Source organism: Heliconius melpomene, chromosome 10 (genome assembly GCF_056956725.1).
Source record: "Heliconius melpomene rosina isolate 202511_hmr_F chromosome 10, ASM5695672v1, whole genome shotgun sequence".
Lineage (NCBI taxonomy): Eukaryota > Metazoa > Arthropoda > Insecta > Lepidoptera > Nymphalidae > Heliconius > Heliconius melpomene.
The window spans coordinates 9,543,714-9,566,558 of record NC_140398.1 but is presented as its reverse complement, the minus strand read 5'-3'; the positions used below and the strand labels follow the sequence as shown (position 1 = coordinate 9,566,558).

The following is a 22,845-nucleotide window of genomic DNA, read 5'->3' as shown; positions in this document are numbered from 1 at the left end:
TTAACAAACAATAAAAGGCTATCAGATATTAAATTTGTGTCAGTCGTCTCGAGTAATATCTGGAAATGATATCTAAAAGTGATAAATATTGTTTTTACGACACAATCTATTTTGTGAATTCTATAGGTTTTTACAATTTTTTTTGTATGGATAAACATCATGAAATGAAAAAAAATCCTACGTCTAAATTAAGCATTATTATATAGGTATATTAGTTACTTTTATTAAAGGATCTTTAGTACCATCAAAGTTTTAAACTTATGTTAAATAATACGTTCCTATTTTTACTTTGTCACATAAAAGGGATTTACTTTATAGTTTGAGTACTTAAGTGCTTGGCAATAAGAAGCTTATCCGTTTTCAAAGCGACTAAAACTTCTTTATTGCCTGTAGAGACCTCGTCTGTATTCATTAATTATTAAAAAATCAACTTTGTTATGCTTCTTATGGATTATATTTTGACTTTGTGTTATCTCTATATATATATATATACTAGTGGACCCGAACGCGGCTGCGCCCGCTTAAACATACGAATATTTATTAAATATATTTATGAAATTATTTTCAGTTTTCAATAGAGAGATGCGTTAAGCAAATTCATTTTGGGTGACGTTTTCTAACAACAAACTTTGCAAATCGTTGCTTAGCAACGGCGGTTGTTATAAACATGGCGGAATAAATTGCATGTCAAATTAATAAGTATTTTAATATATTGATATATATCGAAAATATTACAAATATGAGAAAAAAAAGTATCCTATGTTCATCCCGAGACCCTCAAGTATCTCTATATGAGTATTTTATCACAATTAAATTAGCGGTTTGACCCTGATTGCGTAAGAGATTGTATGAAACTGCGTTACTACAAATGCTAGGAGTCTCAAATTTTGCATAGACGTCACTAGGACATAGTCATGGAGACAGAAATTAATAATAACATAGTTCACGCAGGCGAAACCGCGGATGGGCCGCTAGTACCTAAATATTTGTAATAAGCAAAGGACCATATTTCCTTTTACTTTTTTTTTAGCTTCGCTTTGTATCCCGCGCAGAGAAAGGTAGGCAGAGGGAACCTCGGAACTTAGTGCTAAAACACTCCTTTCCAATTAAGGTATTTCGGTTTTCTACTTTCCGCCGAATTCTAAAGACATTGAACGGTGGAATTCAATGTGGCGTTTTGCCTCGTTATCAGGGCGAGGAAAATGAAAATCTATATATATAAAAGGACTTGTCCTCACTGACTGAGTTAAGACGCACGCACAGCCGCCGCCGCTGATGGTAGAAACGTGGAATTTAGACAGATTTGAATGTAATGCAGGATAGCTGCCAGCTAATGTAATAGATTGTACCATTGATTTTGAAAAGAGCAACTGTGGAGTTTCTTGCCGGCTCTTCTCAGCAGAACTGCCTTCCGAACCGGTGGTAGCTTTTTGTTCATATGTACATTCGACGATTCAAAAGTGCTTTTATAGTTTATTTGAATAAAGAATATTTTGAATTTGAATTTGAATTTGATGTTTAATTTCGTAATCTGGACATCCACTAAGAAGGGATTTTGAAAAATTTTAACCCTAAAGGGGCGAAATAGGGGTTGAAAGTTTGTATGGAAAAAAAAATAAATTTTCACCGATTTTTATAAAATTTGAAATTTAGATTTTTAAAAGTATTTAATTGAATACATGTTTCATCGTTTTCTAGAATTCTCCCCCTAAGGGTACAAATAAGGGGTTGAAAGTTTGTATAGATTTTTTTTAAATCGGTACCAATTTTTATAAAATTTGGAATTCAGACTCTTAAAAGTATTTAATTGAACACATGTTTCATGTTTTCTTGAATTCTTCCCCTAAGGGTGCAAATAAGGGGTTGAAAGTTTGTATAGAAAAATCATTAAATCGCCACCGATTTTTATAAAACTTGACGTTCAGACTCTTAAAAATATTTCATTGAACACATGTTTCGTAGTTTTTTGGAATTCACCCTTAAATACGCAAGCGAAGCTGCGCGCGTCCGCTAGTATTAAATAAGTTAGTTAGTTAACACTCTAAGAAATTGATGATGATTTCATTCATCATCATGGGAATTGAACCCATAACGTTGCGTTAACAGTCGCACGATAGCCTACCTAAAAAATCTATCATTTTAGTCACTCAATATTAGAACTGAACATAAATTAGTTGTGGGTTTCCGTCATTACGTGAACGTGTGAATTTAACCCGTCAACATTATAGGTGTTCAATTAATAAAGACTAAAGTGTTAATTATTTATCATTAATGGAACGAAGCGACACATCTGTGGTTGTCCCGAGTAATTAATCAAAGTAATATCTTATACAGCCATTTTACCTTAAATAGCTGTTAACAGGTGTTTTATCTTTTTTTATTTAAAAATAAAGTAAATTTAAATTATATGCATTCATACTTATTCGCTATTATTATAAGAAAAGGGAAAATAAAATTAAAACATTCGGGTCCGAGTGGGGAAATGAAAATATCATTAATACATGAAATAAAATTATGACTGATCGCTGTTTGTTCATGCTAGTTATGTAATACAATACAATGTTTTCAATGTACATATAGAACTATATATAGAAATAGTCTTTAAAATGATAATGTTATTAGAACAGGAGAGTAATTCAGACTAGTAAATAAATCATTTAAATTACAATTATCACTTGGAAGTACTTACTTTAGTAATAATTGATTTAATCCGAAAGCTTTATTTAGAGAAAATTAATAGTGTAATAGAAATGTTCTTAGGCTTGTAGAAATACTCTTGTTTGTTACTAATTTTCATAGTCAAACTTTGCAGACAGCTTATCTTGTACTTGGGTAAGCTTCACGAAAGTTATGACACTCACTAATTAAATTATCCTTACGTTTTCCTTACCTTACGTTTTAAAAATAGAGTAATAACAGAAATCCTTTTTTGTCATATTTGGAAGAATATTAATTTTAATTATTGTAATGGTACCTTACTATATTTTTTTATAAATGTTTGTATAGTTAAAAGAGGGCAGTCGTTGCGCAGGGGCACAAGTGTGCGACTGGTTGTGGGCACGATCCCCACTCGAGACAATTGCATATTTATTTAAATTTATATTTTCATTTCTTCGCTCTGGTGTCGAGGCAAAGCGCGGCGTTGAGTTCTGCCACTCAATACTCATTGCCTCAAGAATTGGTACATGATACTAAACGGGGTGTTTTAACACTAGGTTCTCAGGTCGCTGTGGAATACAGCGTGAAGCTGACTTTTAAAGCGGGCAAAGCACGGCCGGCGTAATATAATTTCAAATGATTGTTCAAATATTTTGTACCCGACAGCTTAGTTAATATTTTTGAAAATCTGTATTCCATTTCGCGTTACCTTGTAAATTAATTGCAAATTGCACAGAAGGTGTACGCTAGTACTGTATCAATACAAACATAAAATAGCTTTTCATTTAATTAATTCCTTTACAAAAAGAAAAATAATTAAACTGGCAACAATGTAATCATATTGATAAAACTCCGAGTTGCGGAACCAATTCAATTAGCGCGAGGGAAATGGGTACGTTCAAATTAAACATCATTACTCATTATTTACGTTTATGACGGGAAAATGATAAATAAGATTTGTATTTCCTTTTAAAACCGCAATTTCGACATTTAATTCGACTGTTTTCTATCTAATCCTTGCTGTGAGGGATGTGAATAAGGCTTCTGAGCTTTTGGTGACACGAATGGATTGTCAAAAATATTTATACTCTAATGATATGTTGTATTTATATATACGTATATGTTAATTTAATTTAATTTAAATTTCATATTTTGTAGTATTATCAACGGGAGTCGTAGTTATACGAGCATATATACATAGCTTCACGCTTTTCCCTAGCGGGGTAGTCAGAGAGAACGGAACGCCAAACGAACATAATTAATATGTAACCTTTAAGGGCATATCAATATCAAGGGCATATGAATATTTCGACAAATAAAAATTGAGTTCAGAAACTAACACCCGACTACCACTTTCATTTCCTTCTTTTAGAATTAGGGCAGGTGGTAAACGACAACGACTGTCAATTTCAGGTGAGAACATTTTCTTGTTTTTCCTTCTTTTAGAGCGTGATTATCAGTAGTCGAGTTTTAGTTTCTGAACATAATTTTTAATTTAAATTATTTTGGGGCTTTAATTCGTAATACGGTATTTACAGAACCGTTTTACATTTTCTTTGTTTAAGTTTTTCTGTTTTGTAGAAATTATTTCCAAGTACGGGTTCATGCAAGCAAATTGGCAAAACGGAACAAAATATGTATATATTTTTAAAATACGCTATTTGAGACCTGTCATTTGAAATTAAACAATTCTTAAATTTTTCTTTTTATAGTTTACCATTTTTGCCTTCTTTCAATTCAATTTAATATGACGCCACATAGCCTGTAACAAGTGGACAATTGTTTCCAAGAATACCTCATTTATCAAAGTTTGATAAATATTTCAGAAGCTACAGGGAACAAATGAACATACAAACATACATACGTAAATACCGGTCAAAATCATAACCCATATTGCTTCGTCTTAGTCGGGTAAAAAATGAATTAAATCGATAAAAGTCATTTTTAATTTAGAAGTTTTCGATAAAAAATCGTGTGACATGACAGAATCTGGTCCTTGAACAGTAACAGCCATGGAACCAGAATGTCAATGTACCGGGCGTAATGAACACACACACGCACGTGAAGGGGTTACGTTATGACGTCACGGAGACGAGACGCAACTTATGCAACTATCTAGGGGTTAGAGCGGGACAGAAGGTAGGCCAAGCACCGACCTACCTATGATTCAGCCCGCCGAGGCACCTACGTCAACTACGTAACTCATAATAAGGTCGCTGAAAGACTGCCTTCAAATTATAGTAGCGTTTTTCATTTAACTTTCGACGTGCCCCCATAATATTATTTAAATTTTATTCACAGTTCAGATAATCACGATGTCTCTTATTATTAATTTTGCTATCGTATCGTATAACGTTATCGCTTCTACTATTGAATGATGATGAGCATCCTGATTTTATCAAAGTAATTATTTTATTCATATTTTTTTAAATTAACATTTTATTATGGATTAATACTATAATCTTGACAGCGTCGTGGCACAGTGGCATGCCTAACTGTAAATGTAACGGGTGTGGGTTTGATTATTTTAATTTTTTTGCTCTGGTAATAAGATAAAATGCGGCTTTAAGTTTGATCGTGTGTTCAGCAAATACGCAATATGCAATGAAAAATTCAACAGAAACTGGGGAAAGGAGTATCTTAGAACTAGGGTCCCTTTATTTGCCCTGCTATATGCGAGATACGGCGTAAAGTCAAGAAAATCATTCTAAAATGAGAGTAACGGAAGCATTAAGGGCGGAAAGCGAAAAACAGCATATTTTTCGCTTTCCGTCTAAAATCGAAACATTGTGTGTTGAGAGGCGAAATTCAACGGCGTACTTTTTCATATCAGCACATCACGTCACGAACCCACATTTATCACGTTTAAAAGTCAGACACTATCTCACTGCGCCACAATGGGCTTATTTAACTTAATCTAAATATCTTTAGCAATAGAATGGAATCGAATTCGAAACTACAACATATAGGTACCACAACACAACATAAAAAACAACATAGTTCTACAATTTGCTCATATTATTATGTTCAACTTATGATAGCGAATTTCATAAATAAATAGGCCATGATTCAGTCACGCCTCACGCTTGTAGAGTATACGTACAATGTATACACCGTGTAACGTGATTTGAATATGCAACGGTATCGCTCTTAATATGATTTAGCAACCGTCGTCGTGCACATCACTAGTAATTTATTTCTGGGCGATTCTTTTCGTATAATTAGACAACTATCCTGCAGGCTACAGATAATTTCTAATTGTAGTAATTGTTATAAACAGTATTATATATTTATGTTTTATATTAACTTTTTTTTTCAATTTCTCGCTACATCCCCCGTATAGAAGGGTAGACAGTGAGAACTCTGTCAATACATTACGCCTCCGTCCACTTTTCATCCAAATTCGAGACATTGCGGTCTGAGAATCTAGTGTTAAGACACTCCGTTCCCATTAATCAATCACTTTCAATCTCCACTTTCAGCCGAATTTTGGAGGCATTGCGGATTGAGTGCCGTAACTTAACGCCACACTTTGACTCGTTACAGGAGCGAAGAAATGAAAATATTAAATATTTCATTCCCTCAAGTGGGATCCGAACTCACAAACGCCGCGTTACGATGCACATCTGGCTTCATATTTATTTAATAAATAGTTCAGTTTATATTAGATATATCTATACGGAATACATATTGTGCTATAAACAAAGGTAACTTTTGTGCTTACAAGGGCTTCTCCTAAAGATGATACAACATTTATTTACGACGCGCCTCAGCTCGAAAGCTCCCGAGAATACAATCTACTTTGTATGGTACAATCAGTGTAACATTCTTTATTATTATAACGCGTTGTTTCTTATTTACACTACTTTTGCAGAAGTAAAAGTATTTCTAAACTGCTTATTAATATTTTTGACTAGGGGGTACCTCTATGTACCTGGGGTAATGGAGGGTACCTACTATTGAGTAGGTGAATAGGAGACGCGTACAGATTTAGATTCTTTAACAACGTAGCGTCTCAAACGAACCATCTTATCTAATTTAAACAGGTAACTTCGTACTTTCTGATAAGAAGTAGTATAATCAATCATTATACATATTATAGTAATTGCTATTATTGCTTATTTGAGATGAGGGTTACCGCATACGATAGCTGTGCGATCGACTCTCACTTGAAAAAAAAATTCTGGTTGTGGCAAAACTGTAAAAACTACATTTATGGCTTGGTGAACATTTCAGGAACACAATGTTTGTATTAAAAATAAACTATAGACACTATAAAAAAATGATAAAAAAAATCTTAGAAGTATTGTTTTTAGTCTTTATGAAAACGATATAACTATTATATTTATACTAAAGGATCAAAACGCTTCCTACATTGTCCGATTGATTGACAGGCAGGTGAAGCTAATAAAAGATTGTTATAAAAACATCATCATCATCATCATCATCATCATCATCAGCCTGTCCTCGTCCACTGCTGGACATAGGCTATAAAAACATAACTAAAGAAAATTTAGTGTGAAATTTCACTCCATATTTTGCAAAATGTAAGAAAAAGGTGATGATGACTAAAAAAATTCATATATTATAATTATTCATAAGTCATATTAAGTAAAATGATCATAAATAAAGGTCGAACGTGAGCTATTTGATGGGCCGCCATTCGGCGTGTGACATTCCTTTTGGGACATCTTGGAAGTAAGAAATAGATCGTATAAGACGTTATAGATAAGACGATGTTAAGATATAAGTATAAATTGCAAGTTTTTCTGTATCTTTTTATTTATTAGCGAAAAATTGGATATAGGTAACAGGGTCAAACTATATCTACTAATAAAAAATTTTTTGTTAAAATATACAAAGTACTTGATTTTACTTATCTTTGCCTTTGACGTAAAAGTGTTAATATTTAAATAATATATAATTCAGTACAGATTAATAAAAGATGATTACTTTATACGATTAATGGAAGTATTTGCTAACAATCGACTTGAAGGCCACTGGACGACACATTTACCTTATCTTACTATTAGTTGAAGTATCACAAATTAAAAAAATGTTATGTAATTCTGCCCAAGTCTTAAGAGAGCACATCATTGTTAAATCAATTACAGTATATTTCTTAGGTAAATAAATATAGCAGAGAATACCATATACAGGTAGGATAGGCAAGATGGCTTACGTGGAAACACTGGGATTCCTTCTTTTTATCTGAATTAGATATATTTCAGAAGTCACTTACGTGCTATGTCTTGGTGAAAGAGGGGAAAATAAATGACGATTTATACGCTTATCTAATTACCTGCTCGTCTGGCTATATATTTACTTTAAGTACGTACGAAATTCGTATTTTACTTTAAATATTTGGTAAAGTAAATAACCAATTTGAACTAGAACTTTCATTAAATGTTGAAACTCGGTTGTCAGCTGGTTCTAACTAGAATTTGATGAAATTGTGCCCTTATAACTTTAATTTAGGATCTTGTTAAAGGCATTGTTGAATTTGACTTTGCTGTAATTATTAGTTGCGCAAAGACTTCTTAACTAGGAATCGTATTCTTAGATTTAATTAATTATTTAATAATTAATAATGTGTTACTCACGTACTTTACTGTTACCATAATTTTTTCTATGAATTGTATATACATCAGCCAATTATGGCATTTTTTTAAAGTTCAAGCTATATTGCGCACAATGTTCCATCTGCTTAGCACTAACTGCTTAGACAATGTTTTGAGTAGTTTGCGTGTTAAATATTAAATTGGTAATTGAATAACGGAGAAATGAATGAATTCAAGACATAGCCGATGTACATTTTTCTTTTGTTTTTTATTTCTTACTATCAAATATTTATACAAATATAACTTTGCAATAATAAATTACTACAAAAAACCATTAAGGTCTGTCTCGTTTGCCGTATCCGTGTCAACTTTAAATAATATTTCTTTAATAGATGTAATTTCGTTCATATTAGTGTCCAATAGTTTCCACTTAATTAGTAAGGAGCCACGCATGTATGTATTTATTATTAGCTGATAATGAAACTATTAGTAATTTATTTATTTTGTTGTGTTGCAATTTTATTTAAAACAATTTGTCGTAAATGGGAATCATTTGACAGGGTTTTTATAGACAATATTTTCAACAATACTCGCTTACATTAAATGGGCCCAATGACCATATCATTAGACGTTAAATTGCATTTTTCTACGCGGTGTTATATCGTCTGTCCATAGTCCGTCTCTATTTATATATGTATATTTAAAAACAGAAGTTTATTTATTTATTAGCTTTTTTATTTCTTCCATTTGTTTTATTAAATTGCCAAGTATTAATCACTTATAACACAGTCACTGACCTCTCATAAGTGCCGACTCAGACGCACCGCCATCTTTATCTTGTCCAGATAACAACCTCATCTCATTGAAATCGATTCAAAACACTACAATGTTAATCCAAATACTTGAAAAATTGTTTGTCGCTATTTTATTAAAAAATTTCTTTATATGAGATCAAAACTAGGTTATCCTTTAGTTATCGTTGAGCATGTGACTGATAAAATGGCAGTGAACTAAAGATCTTAATCATCGGTTAATAAACTGTTTATTACCGTATAAAACATATTTATTGTATGCAAAACATACTTCTGTATTAATACATCTGATATATCATTATTTAATTTAGTACGTAGTTTATTTGTATTCGTTTTATATTCTAGCAAAAGTTATTTATAATTATGATTAGACTGCATAAACATATTTAAACATGTTACATACTTAAATTTAAAAATTACAATTACTAAATAAATTAAAAATTAAAAACAAAAAAATCAGTGGAAGGTGGGGAATGGAAGTGTGTAAATGAGAACGGAGTGCCTCTCCTCTTCATAGGCTCTCTCTGCCTGCCCTTTTATGTGCGAACTCAGTGTGAAAATTAACATATAATTACTTAAATAAATATTTAGCTTGTTATGAATGTGTCCAGAAATAAAGTTCACAGCAAAGTCTTACTAATGTTTTCTAACAATATATTAACATACCTTTATTATTCAGTAAAGATTTTGACGTTTCCATAATTAAAATTGTCTCAATTTCCGTATTTAAGAAAGTATTATTTCTTCATATTAAATTAATGTTTGAATTAAATTGAAAGCTATTTTGACTGTTTCTTGAGACAATTGTTAAACACTGTAACTCTATTTGTATATTGCAAGCGACTGTTATTTGTGCGATTTATCATTATCTTGACGAAAGTTCTATGCACTTCAATATAACATATTTATCGTTATTTGTACGTCTCGATGCAGTTTACGTGTAGAAACGAGGTCCAATAGATTCAAATCTAACTTTCAAAAGAAATGTATTTAATGTGGAAATGGCACTTCATCGTCAAGCCATAAAATAAAAAGTATATATCCACGCTCCCTTTGTCTATCCTTGCCTATGTAGTATAAAACGTAATGTAAAAAAAATATAGTAGTATGTTGCAGAGAGTAAGCAACACAAGATAAGAAATAACACAAAATTACACAAGATAAGAACACGAATAATTGTAATTATTTTTTACATGGGTGACATTCCGTTTTTTGTAAATCGATTTTAAAAAATCTTTTTTTTTATTACAAAGATAGGGATTATACTCGTAGAGTCCTATAGACTAGTGGTGTATTTCCTCAACTGTATTGTGTACTTGTCCAAATAAACTTGTATAGTTTTTATTTATGTTTGCATATATAGTCATATAGCCTCAGTGTTAAATTTTGTTTTGTTGTTTTTAAAATGTGCCTCTCTTACATGATATAATTCCTAAAATTCCATCATTTAATACTTACTATCTCGATTTTGAATTTGAATTTGAATATGGAAAATACCAAAGTATTATAAATTGTAACAGTTTTTTTTCGTTCTGAATGTGATATATATTAATTAATGATTATGTATTAATCTTATCATTAAGTATTAGGGCTTAATGCTCATTAAATATAATGCGGATTTGCGGACAGATCCATTATATCAGAATTTGCATTTTATCAGTTTAAATTACAGTAGATAGTTTTTAAAAGTACTAACTCTATCGAAAATATAAATATTAAGAGCTTTTTCTGCAATTTTGGCGTAGTTTAGCCAAAGCCCTTTCATCTGATACCTCACTTCAACTAGCGGTTTTTTGCAAAAGTATAATAAGTATAAGTATATACCCTATTAATTTTGCTTTTTTAAATGATTATTTGTTATGATTTAGCCACAAATGTATAGTTTTCTGATTTTTTCCTAGATTGGTACTATCTGTAGATGCTAGCTGCCAAATTTTATAATTCTAGGTCAACCCGAAGTACCCTATGAATTTTGATTCTCTTTATAGTGTGGAAATGCGCGTTTTTTGCGGTATTATCGGACACATATTTTTTTTCTAAGGAATTATAGAAATATATTTTTCTTCAAGAAACCAAAGGGCCGTAGATCTGAGTATATTGTTTAAATTTCAACTCGACATCTTCAAGCGTTTCTGAGATAAAGGGTCGTGACAGACATACAGGCAGACAAACAGACGGACGGACAACAGAGTGATCTTATGAGGGTTTCCTTTTTTTTCTTTAAAAAGTACGGAACCCTAAAAATTTAATTATATCTTGTTTGGTGCCCAATGAAAGGTTAATTAATTAGCACATTTAAAGCACTTGATAAACACAAAGTATGAAACAAGAAGATATTCTCACCTGAAATTAACAGCCGTTAACAGCCGTGGCCGTGGGTGGTATACGAGCTCTTGTCGGTCTCGTAAGACAAATTGTCGATTTGAATTATGATGTACATTTAGGCCGAAAATCGAAATGATGATTCTCTAACAAATGTAAAGTAAATGTATACTTTCATTGCGATTTCTTTCCCTTTCATTTATCTAGAGTACTTTCCACAGTTCTCAGTTTTATTAACTATTTTTAAAATACTGTAGATTGCATAACATACGAGTATAATGATATTTCAAAAAAACAAGCTATGGAAGTGTACTAAATAGAGGTCGCTAGGAGGACAGCAAGTGCAAATTTTTTTTGGTTATTGTTTTGAGGAGTATATATTTATGTACTACATTTAATATACAATAAATGAGTTGATTATTAATTATTGTTTTATTAACATCGTCACAATACCGCAACCAACGATACAATTGTGACATAGATAAAATAAATGAATATATTATTTTTCTTTTCTATTTGTGTATAGGTAAGTGTAAAAATTTTATCTATTAATCTATTTGGGCTCTGGACGTTGCATACATATAAATAACAATTGATAAGAGACTGATAACAATATATTAAAATTATATCTATTAATTTATTTAACATTATAATATACAGCTACTCTTCTTATTTTTTTAAATAAGTTAATTTTTATAGCGTATATTTCTGCCGAAATTAGCATAACACTGTATGTTGACAGAAAAAATTAACATTGTAATATACAACTGTACCTAACGGTAAGAATGCCGAGTCTTACGGTTAAAAAAAAAATCTCACGGCACTTCTTGGAGTCTACACATGTATGTCTGCGGCACTGCCCCATATTATATTCAATTTTCATCTGGCTGCAAATCTCTTTGGGTAAAAAGTCATACATACATACTTACATTTACACTAGAAAGAAATGCTTTATTCAAATTCTGATCAATTAGTTTATGATGATAACAAATCAAAGATAACATTTAATTTATACATACGTATGAATAAAATATGCATAATCTGTCATAGATTGATGTTTTTTCTTTTAATTCCACGATAACCAAATAAGTATAAAAACTTTTAAAAAATATTCCATACAACATTAGTATCAGGGAAACCAAAATGCGTGCGTTTGTCTTGCTCGTGCTGAGCCTGGCGGTGGCAACTGGTAAGTAGAATATGACTATTACAATAAAATTCAAAATTACTTTTAAATACACAGCAATAAATTTTGAAGTTGATATTAAATTTAAAACCTTCCAGCTGTACCGTCAAATCCTAACAGGATTATTGGGGGATCGGTGGCTTCTATAAGTCAATATCCCTACGGGGTAGTTATGTTATACTCCGTCACCGGCTCTGGAAATTTTAGACATTCTTGTGGGGGAGCTATTATTAACAGCAGATAGGTTCTTAGTGCTGCTCACTGTTTTGTGTAAGTATCCTATATAATTTTTTTATGTAACTTAGGATGAGATATTATGTTCACTCATCACGTTATTTTTCCATACATACTCGTAGATTGGATTGGATTTATTGTAAATTGATATTGCCTGGTTAGGTATGTGTTATTTAAATTGTTTTAGTGAGATAGACATACTCGTATGTAACCATAATGCCTATCCAGGTAAAATTACGTTCAGTTTTATAATAACAATATCACCCTTTATTTCTTTTATATTTCCATTAAACTACTGGAAAGAAAATAGGATATTAATATTTAGAGAGGAATAGAGCAAGAAAATAATATAGTTAACTAAAGCTTATTCTTAAGAACAGATCAAATAAAAATTATAATACTATTTAAAAAATAATCTTTTCAATAATAATATGAACAGTCTCTTTCTTCTCTTTTATTTAGTAGAAATCGCAAAAAACTCTAATTTATTAATCATATTTCAGTGGAGATTGGCCTTCACAATGGCGTATTCGTGTTGGTTCTTCCAATGCTCACAGCGATGGAGTCGTTCACAATGTCAATAGCCTGATTAACCACTCTGGGTTCGCCTGGAGCAGTTTCGACAACGATGTAGCAGTTGTACGCGCGTCATCCAATTTCAATTTTAATAATAATGTTCGCGCTGGACAAATTGCCGGATCTAACTACAACCTTGGCGATAATCAAGCTGTTTGGGCTATAGGATGGGGACGCACCAGTGTATGTATATTAATAATCGTACGTGTTTATACTCTTTATTATCTTACGCCCAATGTTAATAATCAATCCTAATCCATAAATTGCAACCATAGATTGAAATAGACAGAGATGGAGGACGGCATGCAGGTTAGTGATTGGATAGACATGTCGAACAAACAATACAAGATTGACGTTAACTGGAGATAGGAGATACATTATTAACATTGGGCGTTAATAGGAAGCCACCCAGCTAAATCAAGCCAGATTTATGTTATTTAATAAAGTCTAAAAGTTTCTATGCGTATACACCCAACACCGGCAATTACTATTAGGAAATATGGATCTTATGTGGTGGTTATTTTGGCAGATATTATTATAAAAATAGCACCTAACTTTCGTTAAATTATAGAGCTCAATTTTTTATATTTACTTGGCGAAAATATAAGAAATGACGTTGTCCATTGCCAGACACTTAGCATGGTTTTAACTCCCTACTAGATGCCCCCAAAACCTATAAGCTATAAGCGCCTACGAGCAAATTAGGAGCAAATAACATTTTTTATACATTAGTTAATTAAATTAAAATTATTTATTAGTCTTGACAGATACTACTTGTAACTTTAGTGTATTACATTCATAGGCGCTCGTAATTTATTAAAGCTTCGAGGTGTCTGGCAGGGGGTTACAACTATGACAAGTGTTTGGTATAATTAAACGAAAGGTGGGTATTATTATTTGCATCATAGTTAGGTAAGTACCAAAGTAACCACCAGCCAAAATCAAAATTCCCTAATAGTACTTGGTATTGGGTGTATGCGCACGGAAACTTTCGGGCTTTTTTAAAATAACGAAGTTAGCCCTGGGGTTATAAGATACTCGTAAATATATAAATAGAAGAAATTTTAATGTATCTTGTTTTTTATCAATAATTATTGTAAGTATTTGTTATACTCAATATATCTTTAGAATTTATAATCTCAAAAAGTCCACTCTACATACTTAAAAAATAAATAAGCAAAATGTTATTAACGACATGTTAACGATACACTTAAATTCCTTATCCAAAATTCAAAGTATCATTTGATTAGAATTATTTATTAATAACGCGATTTCGCACTATGCCTATTATAAAGTTTACATATGATGGTTTTTAACAATAAGAAATATTTAATTTTATATTCAAGGTTGGTGGTCCCACTTCAGAACAGCTGCGTCATGTTCAAGTTTGGTCGGTGAACCAGAGTGTATGTAGAAACCGATATGCTCATATTCGTCCAATTACCGATAACATGTTGTGCTCTGGCTGGCTCGACGTCGGTGGCCGCGACCAATGCCAAGGAGACTCTGGTGGCCCTCTTCTCCACAACAATGTTATCGTCGGTATCTGCTCTTGGGGAGAAAGTTGTGCTCTCGCATACTATCCTGGAGTTAACGCTCGTGTTTCTAGCTATACAGCATGGATCCAGAACAATGCTTAATTGATTACGTAAATATTTAAAATATACAAAACATGATTAATTGTCATTTTTGTTTGATTTAAAATTCCCTCTATTATTAATTGACATTGTTCAAAGTTGATTAACACTTTAAGCAATTTTTTGAGTTGTACATAGTTTATATTAGAGGTGTGAATTATTATTAATTATTTTATTCCTGTATAATCTATATAATAACGTAAGTCTAGTTCTAAGAATGATGTGTAAAGATAAAAATTATGAAAACAAATGTATACGATGCCAAAAGATACGGACCATAAGTAAGTCTGTAGTGTGAGAAAAAATAAACAATAAAAAAATGAACAAAATCAAAAGAAACGAGCAGTTATGCACCGATTTTGGTGCATTTTGTATGAAATTCGCTGCGGAATCGAAACCTAAAGGGTATTTCCCGTGGACCTATAGTTACGAAATATGTCAAAAAGTACTTGCAACACAAAAAAGTAGAAGTTTATAGGTGGTTCATAGAAAAAAAAATATTATTAACTTATAATTGTAGTTCATTTCATACAAAATAAGTAATACAGTTTTTCAAATTTCGTTTTAACTAAATTTAACTTTCTAATAATAAACCTAAATGTCGTTGTGATGATGATCCAATCCAAGAATGAAAGCTCTTATTATTCTGTTTGTTGGTTAGAAATAAAACTTTAGAATATAATATCTTCCCACATATGGGTGTTTTACCATAAATATCTATTGACCGAATGTTAAATGATTTTTAATAGCAAATAACTTTCAATGTAGGTACATTTGCAGATAAAAAAGTTAAGTCTTGCTATTAAAAAAAACCAGTCAGACGCCCACCGAGTCCCTTTTTGTTGTTTTGTTGTCAACAGGAACTAAAATCTTTAAAAGTTGACAAATTTAATTTTGCAGGTGTATGCACTTGTTTTATGGGAAATGAATAGTCGTTTCACATAAAATATGTACTTACGCCGTATTATAAGTTTATAGCAATAGTTATAATCTGTAATAAAACAAAAGAAAAAATTGCTTTATTTGTAATTTTATTTTGCCAAATTTTTAATTGTAAGTCTACGGGAAAATGCCCTACAGGTTTTGATTAGGGGCTGGAAAAAGTTGATAAGCTTAAATTTGAAATATTTGAAATTTGTTTTAAATACAAAAAATGAAACTTCGTCAACTAATGAAATTTAAATTTGTCCATCGTTTTATAATTATTTCATAGAAAAAAAAAAACATTACAACTTTATTATTTGCCGCGTAATAAAAACCTTTATGTGGGACTGTGGAATATTCATCATATTTTAAGACTGTAACACGACGGCTGTGGGTTGGATACCAACTCGAAAGAATGAATTATAATATTTTGATTTTGGTTTCGCTCTGGCACCATAGCAAAAGTCTGCGCTGAGTACCGCCACTCCATACGCAATGCCTCGAAAAATTTGGCGGAACTTGGGGATCGGAGTGTTTTAATTCTATGTTTCCTACCCCGCTGTATGCGTGTAGCTGATTTATTTTTTAATTTAAGCAGCACTTTATGGTAGGTTTAGCTTTTTCTCTTTTTTCTAGGCCTATATGAAACTAGCAAGAAATAAGAATTTGCAGTACAAATCTATACTAATATAATAAAGCGGAAGAGTTTGTTTGTTTGTTTGTTTGAACGCTAAGATCTCTGGATCTACTGGTTCGATTTACTATGTTTTTGTTTTGTATGAAAGCTGCATTCTCCAGAAGTGCTATAGGCTATATAACATTACATTACAAATATGTACTAATAAATTAAAATACTTTCTAATTTGACATGCAATTTATTCTGCCATGTTAATAACAACCGTCGTTGCTAAGCAACGGTTTGCAAAGTTTCTTTGTTGTTTTAAGAAAACGTCACCCAAAATGAACTTATATTTTGATATTCATCCTTATAAAAATAAATATATTATATAATATTTAATAAATATTCTTATAGTTCAAGCAGGCGTAGCCGCGTCCGGGTCCACTAGTTAAGAAATAAAGGAACAAGATTTGTGAACTAGTAATTTATATTTATATTACAGAAATAACTATTACAAACTTATAATTGAAGTTTTTGCTTACAAAAGGAGTATATAAGGCCCCGCTACGTTCAAATTTTTATACATTTACAAAAGAGTATGAGTACGACTATGATACGAGTATGAAGACGAGAAGGACGACCACACTAAAGTTTGTCAACTATTATAAGATGTGCTTTCCATTGGCTTATAATACTGAAATAAGATCAATCGGTGGACGAGTATGAGTCGACAAAAAAATAACAAGAGGCTGTAGTAAATTAATGAATAAATTTTGTATTTTACGTTCGTTGTTAACCCTAACGTTAGGGTTAATTATAAGGCCACCGCAGATAATATAATTTAAATTATATCAAGGTAAAAATTGACCAATGACCAGACATACACATTATTAACAGATAAAGCGACGATGAGAGGGAGGGGCGCTGCTGTGCCACGGTTAACATCAGCTCTGTGAATAATTTTGGTTATTTATTTAATTACTGTAAAAATTGCAATAAATAGTGTTGGAATATATCCATGGACTATAAAAGAACTTGAAAAGTGTAAAGTGTCGGCGATTAAGAACATATAAGTGCAAAAACAGTGAAAAAAGTACCGGTGACAGTGTTAACGGTCGAAAGACGGTTGTGTTTGTCATAGCTTAGACAATAAAAATTTATGGTGAAGTGAACGCAGTTCTTGGACAGATTTATTGTTCCATTTTGCCTATATCCTCTACAAATTGTAAGGACGATTAATCTAGGAGTTTATTAAAAAAGAAAAAAAAAAAAAGCAAGTCATTTCGATAGGGAACTGCGACACGACCGTAAGACTCCATCTAGCGGATAACAGGCGTAAATACATAGATGTGTTAAAGAAAATCAATTAGTGCCTCTTCCACTGACCACGAGAGGGCAGGACTTATATATATCAATAAATATTAAAGTTATCTGCTAAAAGACGACAACAGAGGCCACTACCTGTATTAACACAAAACAATAACACTTTAGAATCATGGAAGAAATCTTAAACGCTCTTAAAAAAATTACAATAGAATTGAACGATCAAAAACAAGAAATCAGAGAAACGGGAAGAATTATTACTGAACAAGTAACTCTCAGTATGACTAGAATATTTGAAGAGAAATTTTCATTAATAGAAAAACACTACGAAAATCTGGAAGTTAGAATGGAAAATCAAGAAAATAAGATTCAAGCCTTAGAAAGACAGACAAGAAAAAATAATGTGGTTATTTTCGGTATAGAAAACAACGAAGAAACATACGAGAGCCTAGAAAGAAACGTAATCAACTGGTTGGAGCAATATCTCTCTGTAAAACTAAATTATGCCGACATTCAAGAAGTCAAAAAAATAGGAAAGAAAGATGAAAGAACACGACCAATAGTAGTTACTCTCTCAACTCTAGGAACAAAAATAAAAATAATGAAACAAAAGAGGGAGTTAAAAGGTATGCAGTATTACATCAAAGAAGATTATCCAAAACAGATACTGGAGAAAAGAAGAGAACTACAACAACAACTACAATTAGAAAGAGATAAAGGAAACATAGCTGTAATCAAATATGATCGACTTATTGTATGGAAAAATAATTCTAAGCGTAAACTACCTACATCACCTGAAAATGCTACTATAACCAATATAGAGGAAAACATACAAATAAATAAAAAGAACAAAATACAGCAAAAGGAGGTACCAGCTAAACCATCAAACAGTCTTTCAGAAGGAGTTATAAAACAAGGAAAATTAAATTTTGTAATGAATCCTACAAATAAGAATAATAATAAAACAAACAAGCATAGCAATCAAGCACCTCCTCCATAGTCAAACTAATAAGAAAAGAAGAAATAAAAAAAAAAAAAAAAAAAAAAAAACAAAATTAAAACAAAAGATCTTCCAATTCGGCTGGTCACCGCGGAAGAGTACGACCAAAACCCTCCAAAGGATCAAAAGCTATGAAAAGAAAACAGAATAATAAAAATAAAAAGACTTTGATCATTATATATTAGATTATTATATAAGACTTACATTAGATACAGCAACATAATAATGTTACCAATTGAAAGCAAACGGCACTGCATGGAAAAAAAGTGTATACCTTTGGAGGAGGCCTATACCCAGTCTGGGGACCTTGCCTGATATTATACTACTAAATTAGTTATATTTAATAAATAATTTAGAAAAATTTAAATAAGAAAATAAAATATTTTGTAAATAAAATTAGAATAAAAGTTAACTAAAAAGAACTAAAAATTTAGTAAATGAACAGTAACAAGTAATTAGTGTAGTAGAGTGTATATTATAAAGTAATTAGTAAAAGAAACAAGTAATTAACGCTAATGTAAAATTAGAATATGTAAAAATATAATATATATGTCTCCTTATAACATATACTTAAATATTATTAGTAATATTGTAGATAAAATAAATAATAGTATAGTGTAGAAAAAATAAATAAATTAGAAAGTAAACTATATTAAATTAGAATTAAGTTTGTAACTGTGGCAACGGTAAATAAAAGGCTTTATTATTATTATTATTATTAAAGCGACGATAATATATTTATAACATAATTTTTTAAGGCCATCGTGGCCCAGTGGTAAAAGCGAGCGATTGTACACGCGACGGTGGACAATTCATTTCCGATTCGGAGCAATGAAATATTTTTATATTCTCGGTCTTGTCACGAGGCAAAGGCACAGGCACATTTCAAATGTACATTTTTTACATTATTCTGAAAAAGAAAGCTAATAAGTACGAATACCGTCTTAACTACAGATTACACTATAAAACTACTTCGACTTATAATCATGAAATTTGTATAGAAAGGGTTTTGCCGTTGGTGGGCGAGTCTGGAACGCATTTGATCTTCTTTCAACCCGATCGCGATAATCGTTTTTCACATTTTTTCTCATTTGTGTATCAATATCAATTTTTGGCAGAAGAGAAGTAAGTCCGTTTTACAAGAAATGTAAACATAAAATAGTGTTATCAGGATACCAAATTTAATGTATATAATTTGGAACATGATTTGCATTATATTTGCATAACCTATTCTTTAATTTCTTATGTAAGCAAGTTTATGACAAATTTATGTCGATCATAATTGTGGGAGAATGAAATGAAAATGAATGAAAATGATTTATTCCATCCATTCCATGGATGTATGGAAAATCATTTTCATTTGCTGGCTCTGTATTGAGTGTCGGTAGGTAGGATTCACCATCTTAGTTTAGAATGTCTCGCTAATTTATTTCGTTGACTGATTTTAAGCCTATGATAAAGTTCACATCGCAACAATAAACAGACAAGAATGTATATTTTCAATCTTTACCATGTTGATAAAAGTGCAGACATCAGTACATTCAATCTTTTTGTTAATTTTGTTTTGTTATAATTGTGAACTATACATTGATAAGATATGCGGATAAGGAAGTGATTGAAATTTGTCTAATTTATTTGAATAGACATTATTATATGAGTTTTCTAATATTATTAAATTAACATTATATTTTTCTACAACATATTAAATTATAATACACAGGCATATTTTAAATAGAACACTGAATGATAGGTTGTATGGAAAACACAAGAAAGAAAATAGAATCGTCAAAATGAAATAACTACACAACTCTGTGATCATAGTCTGTGATTATTTAGGTATTTTCTGCAAAATTAGAAATTAAAAATTTGTGAAAAAAAATCGAACCAGCGTTTATTAAAGAATAAAGAATAGATGCAGGTATAGCAATATTTATTAAAGTAAATAATAATGTTTATTAAAACTAAATAACACTTTAAATTTAAACTGTGTACTATTTTTAACCGACTTCTGTAAGAAAAGGAGGTTATCAATTCGACTGTTTTTTTTTTATGTTTGTTACCTCATATTTTTGGACTGGGTGAACCGATTTTGATATTTTTTTGTTTGAAAGGTAAGCTTCCCGAGTGGTCCCATTTTTTTTGGTCCATGTCTGACAATGGTATCTATGAGAAAATCACATAAGTCTTAAATTTGCACTAGGTATGTGCGCGACAAATAGACGAATAACTCAACGTCGCGACCGATTTTGATGATTCTTTTTTTTATTTGAAAGGATACACTTCAAGGATAATTTGGTGAAAGTTTGGTTAGGTTCCGATCATGGAATGCGGTCAAAATTTAGAAAGTTTGTTTTTTTTTGGTAAAAAATTGATTATACTGTAGTAGTTACAAGCAAAAACTTTTTAAATTGATGTCAGAAGTGAGATTCCTGATCGTTGCACTTCTTTTCAACCAACCTCAAAAAAGAAGATGTTCTCATTATCAACCAACTTCAAAAAAGGGAGACTCCCATTTCGCCCGAATACTTTTTATGTTTGTTCTTGTCAATATACCAAAATGTTACTTTGCACAAAAATAATACCTAATTAAATGTATTTTTAAATATATTTTAATATATTATATAAAAATAATGTCGCACTCATTGACGAAGTTGGTATTGTATAGAAACGTAAAAGGCCCTTATTTACATTTTGAAACTTTAATGCGACTAAACCAATGGCACATTTATGTGGGACATAAAGCCACAACTATTAATTAAAACAAAAATGACTCCAGAGACGCCAGTGTATCACAATGCATATATGCATGTTTATAATATACTATTTTTTACTATCTTACTTTAGATTCATTACAAAAAACACGGTTTTTTTTACAATAATTAAATGTGATATATTATATATGTATATGTACGTTACCAGCAATGTGTATAATTCAGATATTCTATATACTACTTAGCAATACATAGAATACCCGGGGCGTCCAGGCATGTATGAAATATTATGAATATTATTTCCATTACGTACTTTACCTATACAGGGTGGAATTGTCAGCAACACTTTAAATTAAACCACAGTTTTAACTACTCTTTAAAAGCTTAATATAATTTAGAAAAAAATTAATTCCCAAAACTGAAAAAGTTATTTTTTCAAACAAAATAAATAATAAAATTAGCGTTTCACAATAAAACGCCATTTGTAAAGTATAATATAAACACGCACACATTTACCTGTCAAAGCGGCAACGTCGCACACGTATGCGTGCGTCACACGAAATACAGGTATGGATATGGACAGGCGTGAAATGAAAAAAAAAAATTCTACGTCCAAACTACTAAAGGTACCTTGATTAATTTCTTTAGTTCTGGGTTTGAAATATTTTACCCTATATGCAGTTTCAGTAAAGGAGTGCCGCCTCTTCCACTCTGTATAATGAATAAATTTCCTAGGGAATGTATAAAGATTCTAGTCTATATTCCAATATTCGAGCTACTTAAATGCAAGTTAGGTAGGATTAAAAACTTTTAAAATAAAAAAATACGGTGAAAATTCAGAAAAACGTGTTCAAACGAATGAGAGATGAAAGAATGGCAAAAAAGATTTATGACGGAAAAGTGAGTGGTAAGACAGGTAGGGGGAGACCTCGGTTGACCTTCAAAAAAATATTATCAAAGATACTAGAGCAAGGTCACGTAAAAAGCATGAGGATCCCCCGGATGCTACGTATGGAGAGGTTAATGACAGTGGACGAGGCGAAAGAGGTATGTAGAGTGGCGTTCCGTTTCCTCTGACTACTCCGGTAGGCATAAAGCGTGAAACTATGCTATATGATATGACGATGATGAAAAATAAAAATAACTAATAATAGCCTAACCTGCACTAAAACGTATTATTAGCGTATACTTAAGTACCAATAAAAATCTGCATGAAATTCAAGTCACAACACCGGTATTGCCTGTATTCTCTCCCGCCTGCAAGCTCGTTTCATATATTTAT

At 31.3% G+C, this 22,845-nt stretch overlaps 2 protein-coding genes and 1 pseudogene across 9 annotated transcripts in view; 2 read left to right on the top strand and 1 right to left on the bottom strand.

Moving 5' to 3' along the window:
- Positions 1-22,845, bottom strand: part of kcc (solute carrier family 12 member kcc) — a 257,609-nt gene that overhangs the window by 51,458 nt on the left and 183,306 nt on the right. The gene's annotated exons all lie outside the window — the stretch shown is intronic.
- On the top strand, positions 12,382-13,604 carry LOC146535494 (trypsin, alkaline C-like; annotated as a pseudogene). The gene is made up of 3 exons (XR_014878314.1): positions 12,382-12,542; positions 12,638-12,809; positions 13,277-13,604. The product of XR_014878314.1 is annotated as a trypsin, alkaline C-like (transcript).
- Positions 14,696-15,033, top strand: LOC146535493 (trypsin CFT-1-like). Its single transcript, XM_085191417.1, has one exon. It carries the CDS (start codon positions 14,801-14,803, stop codon positions 14,987-14,989), a length of 189 nt encoding a protein of 62 aa, XP_085047543.1. The 5' UTR covers positions 14,696-14,800; the 3' UTR covers positions 14,990-15,033.

What these genes read in the sequence shown, in the direction of transcription:
- LOC146535493 (XM_085191417.1), top strand. Translation starts at nt 14,801, where the DNA reads ATGTTGTGCTCTGGCTGGCTCGACGTCGGTGGCCGCGACCAATGCCAA.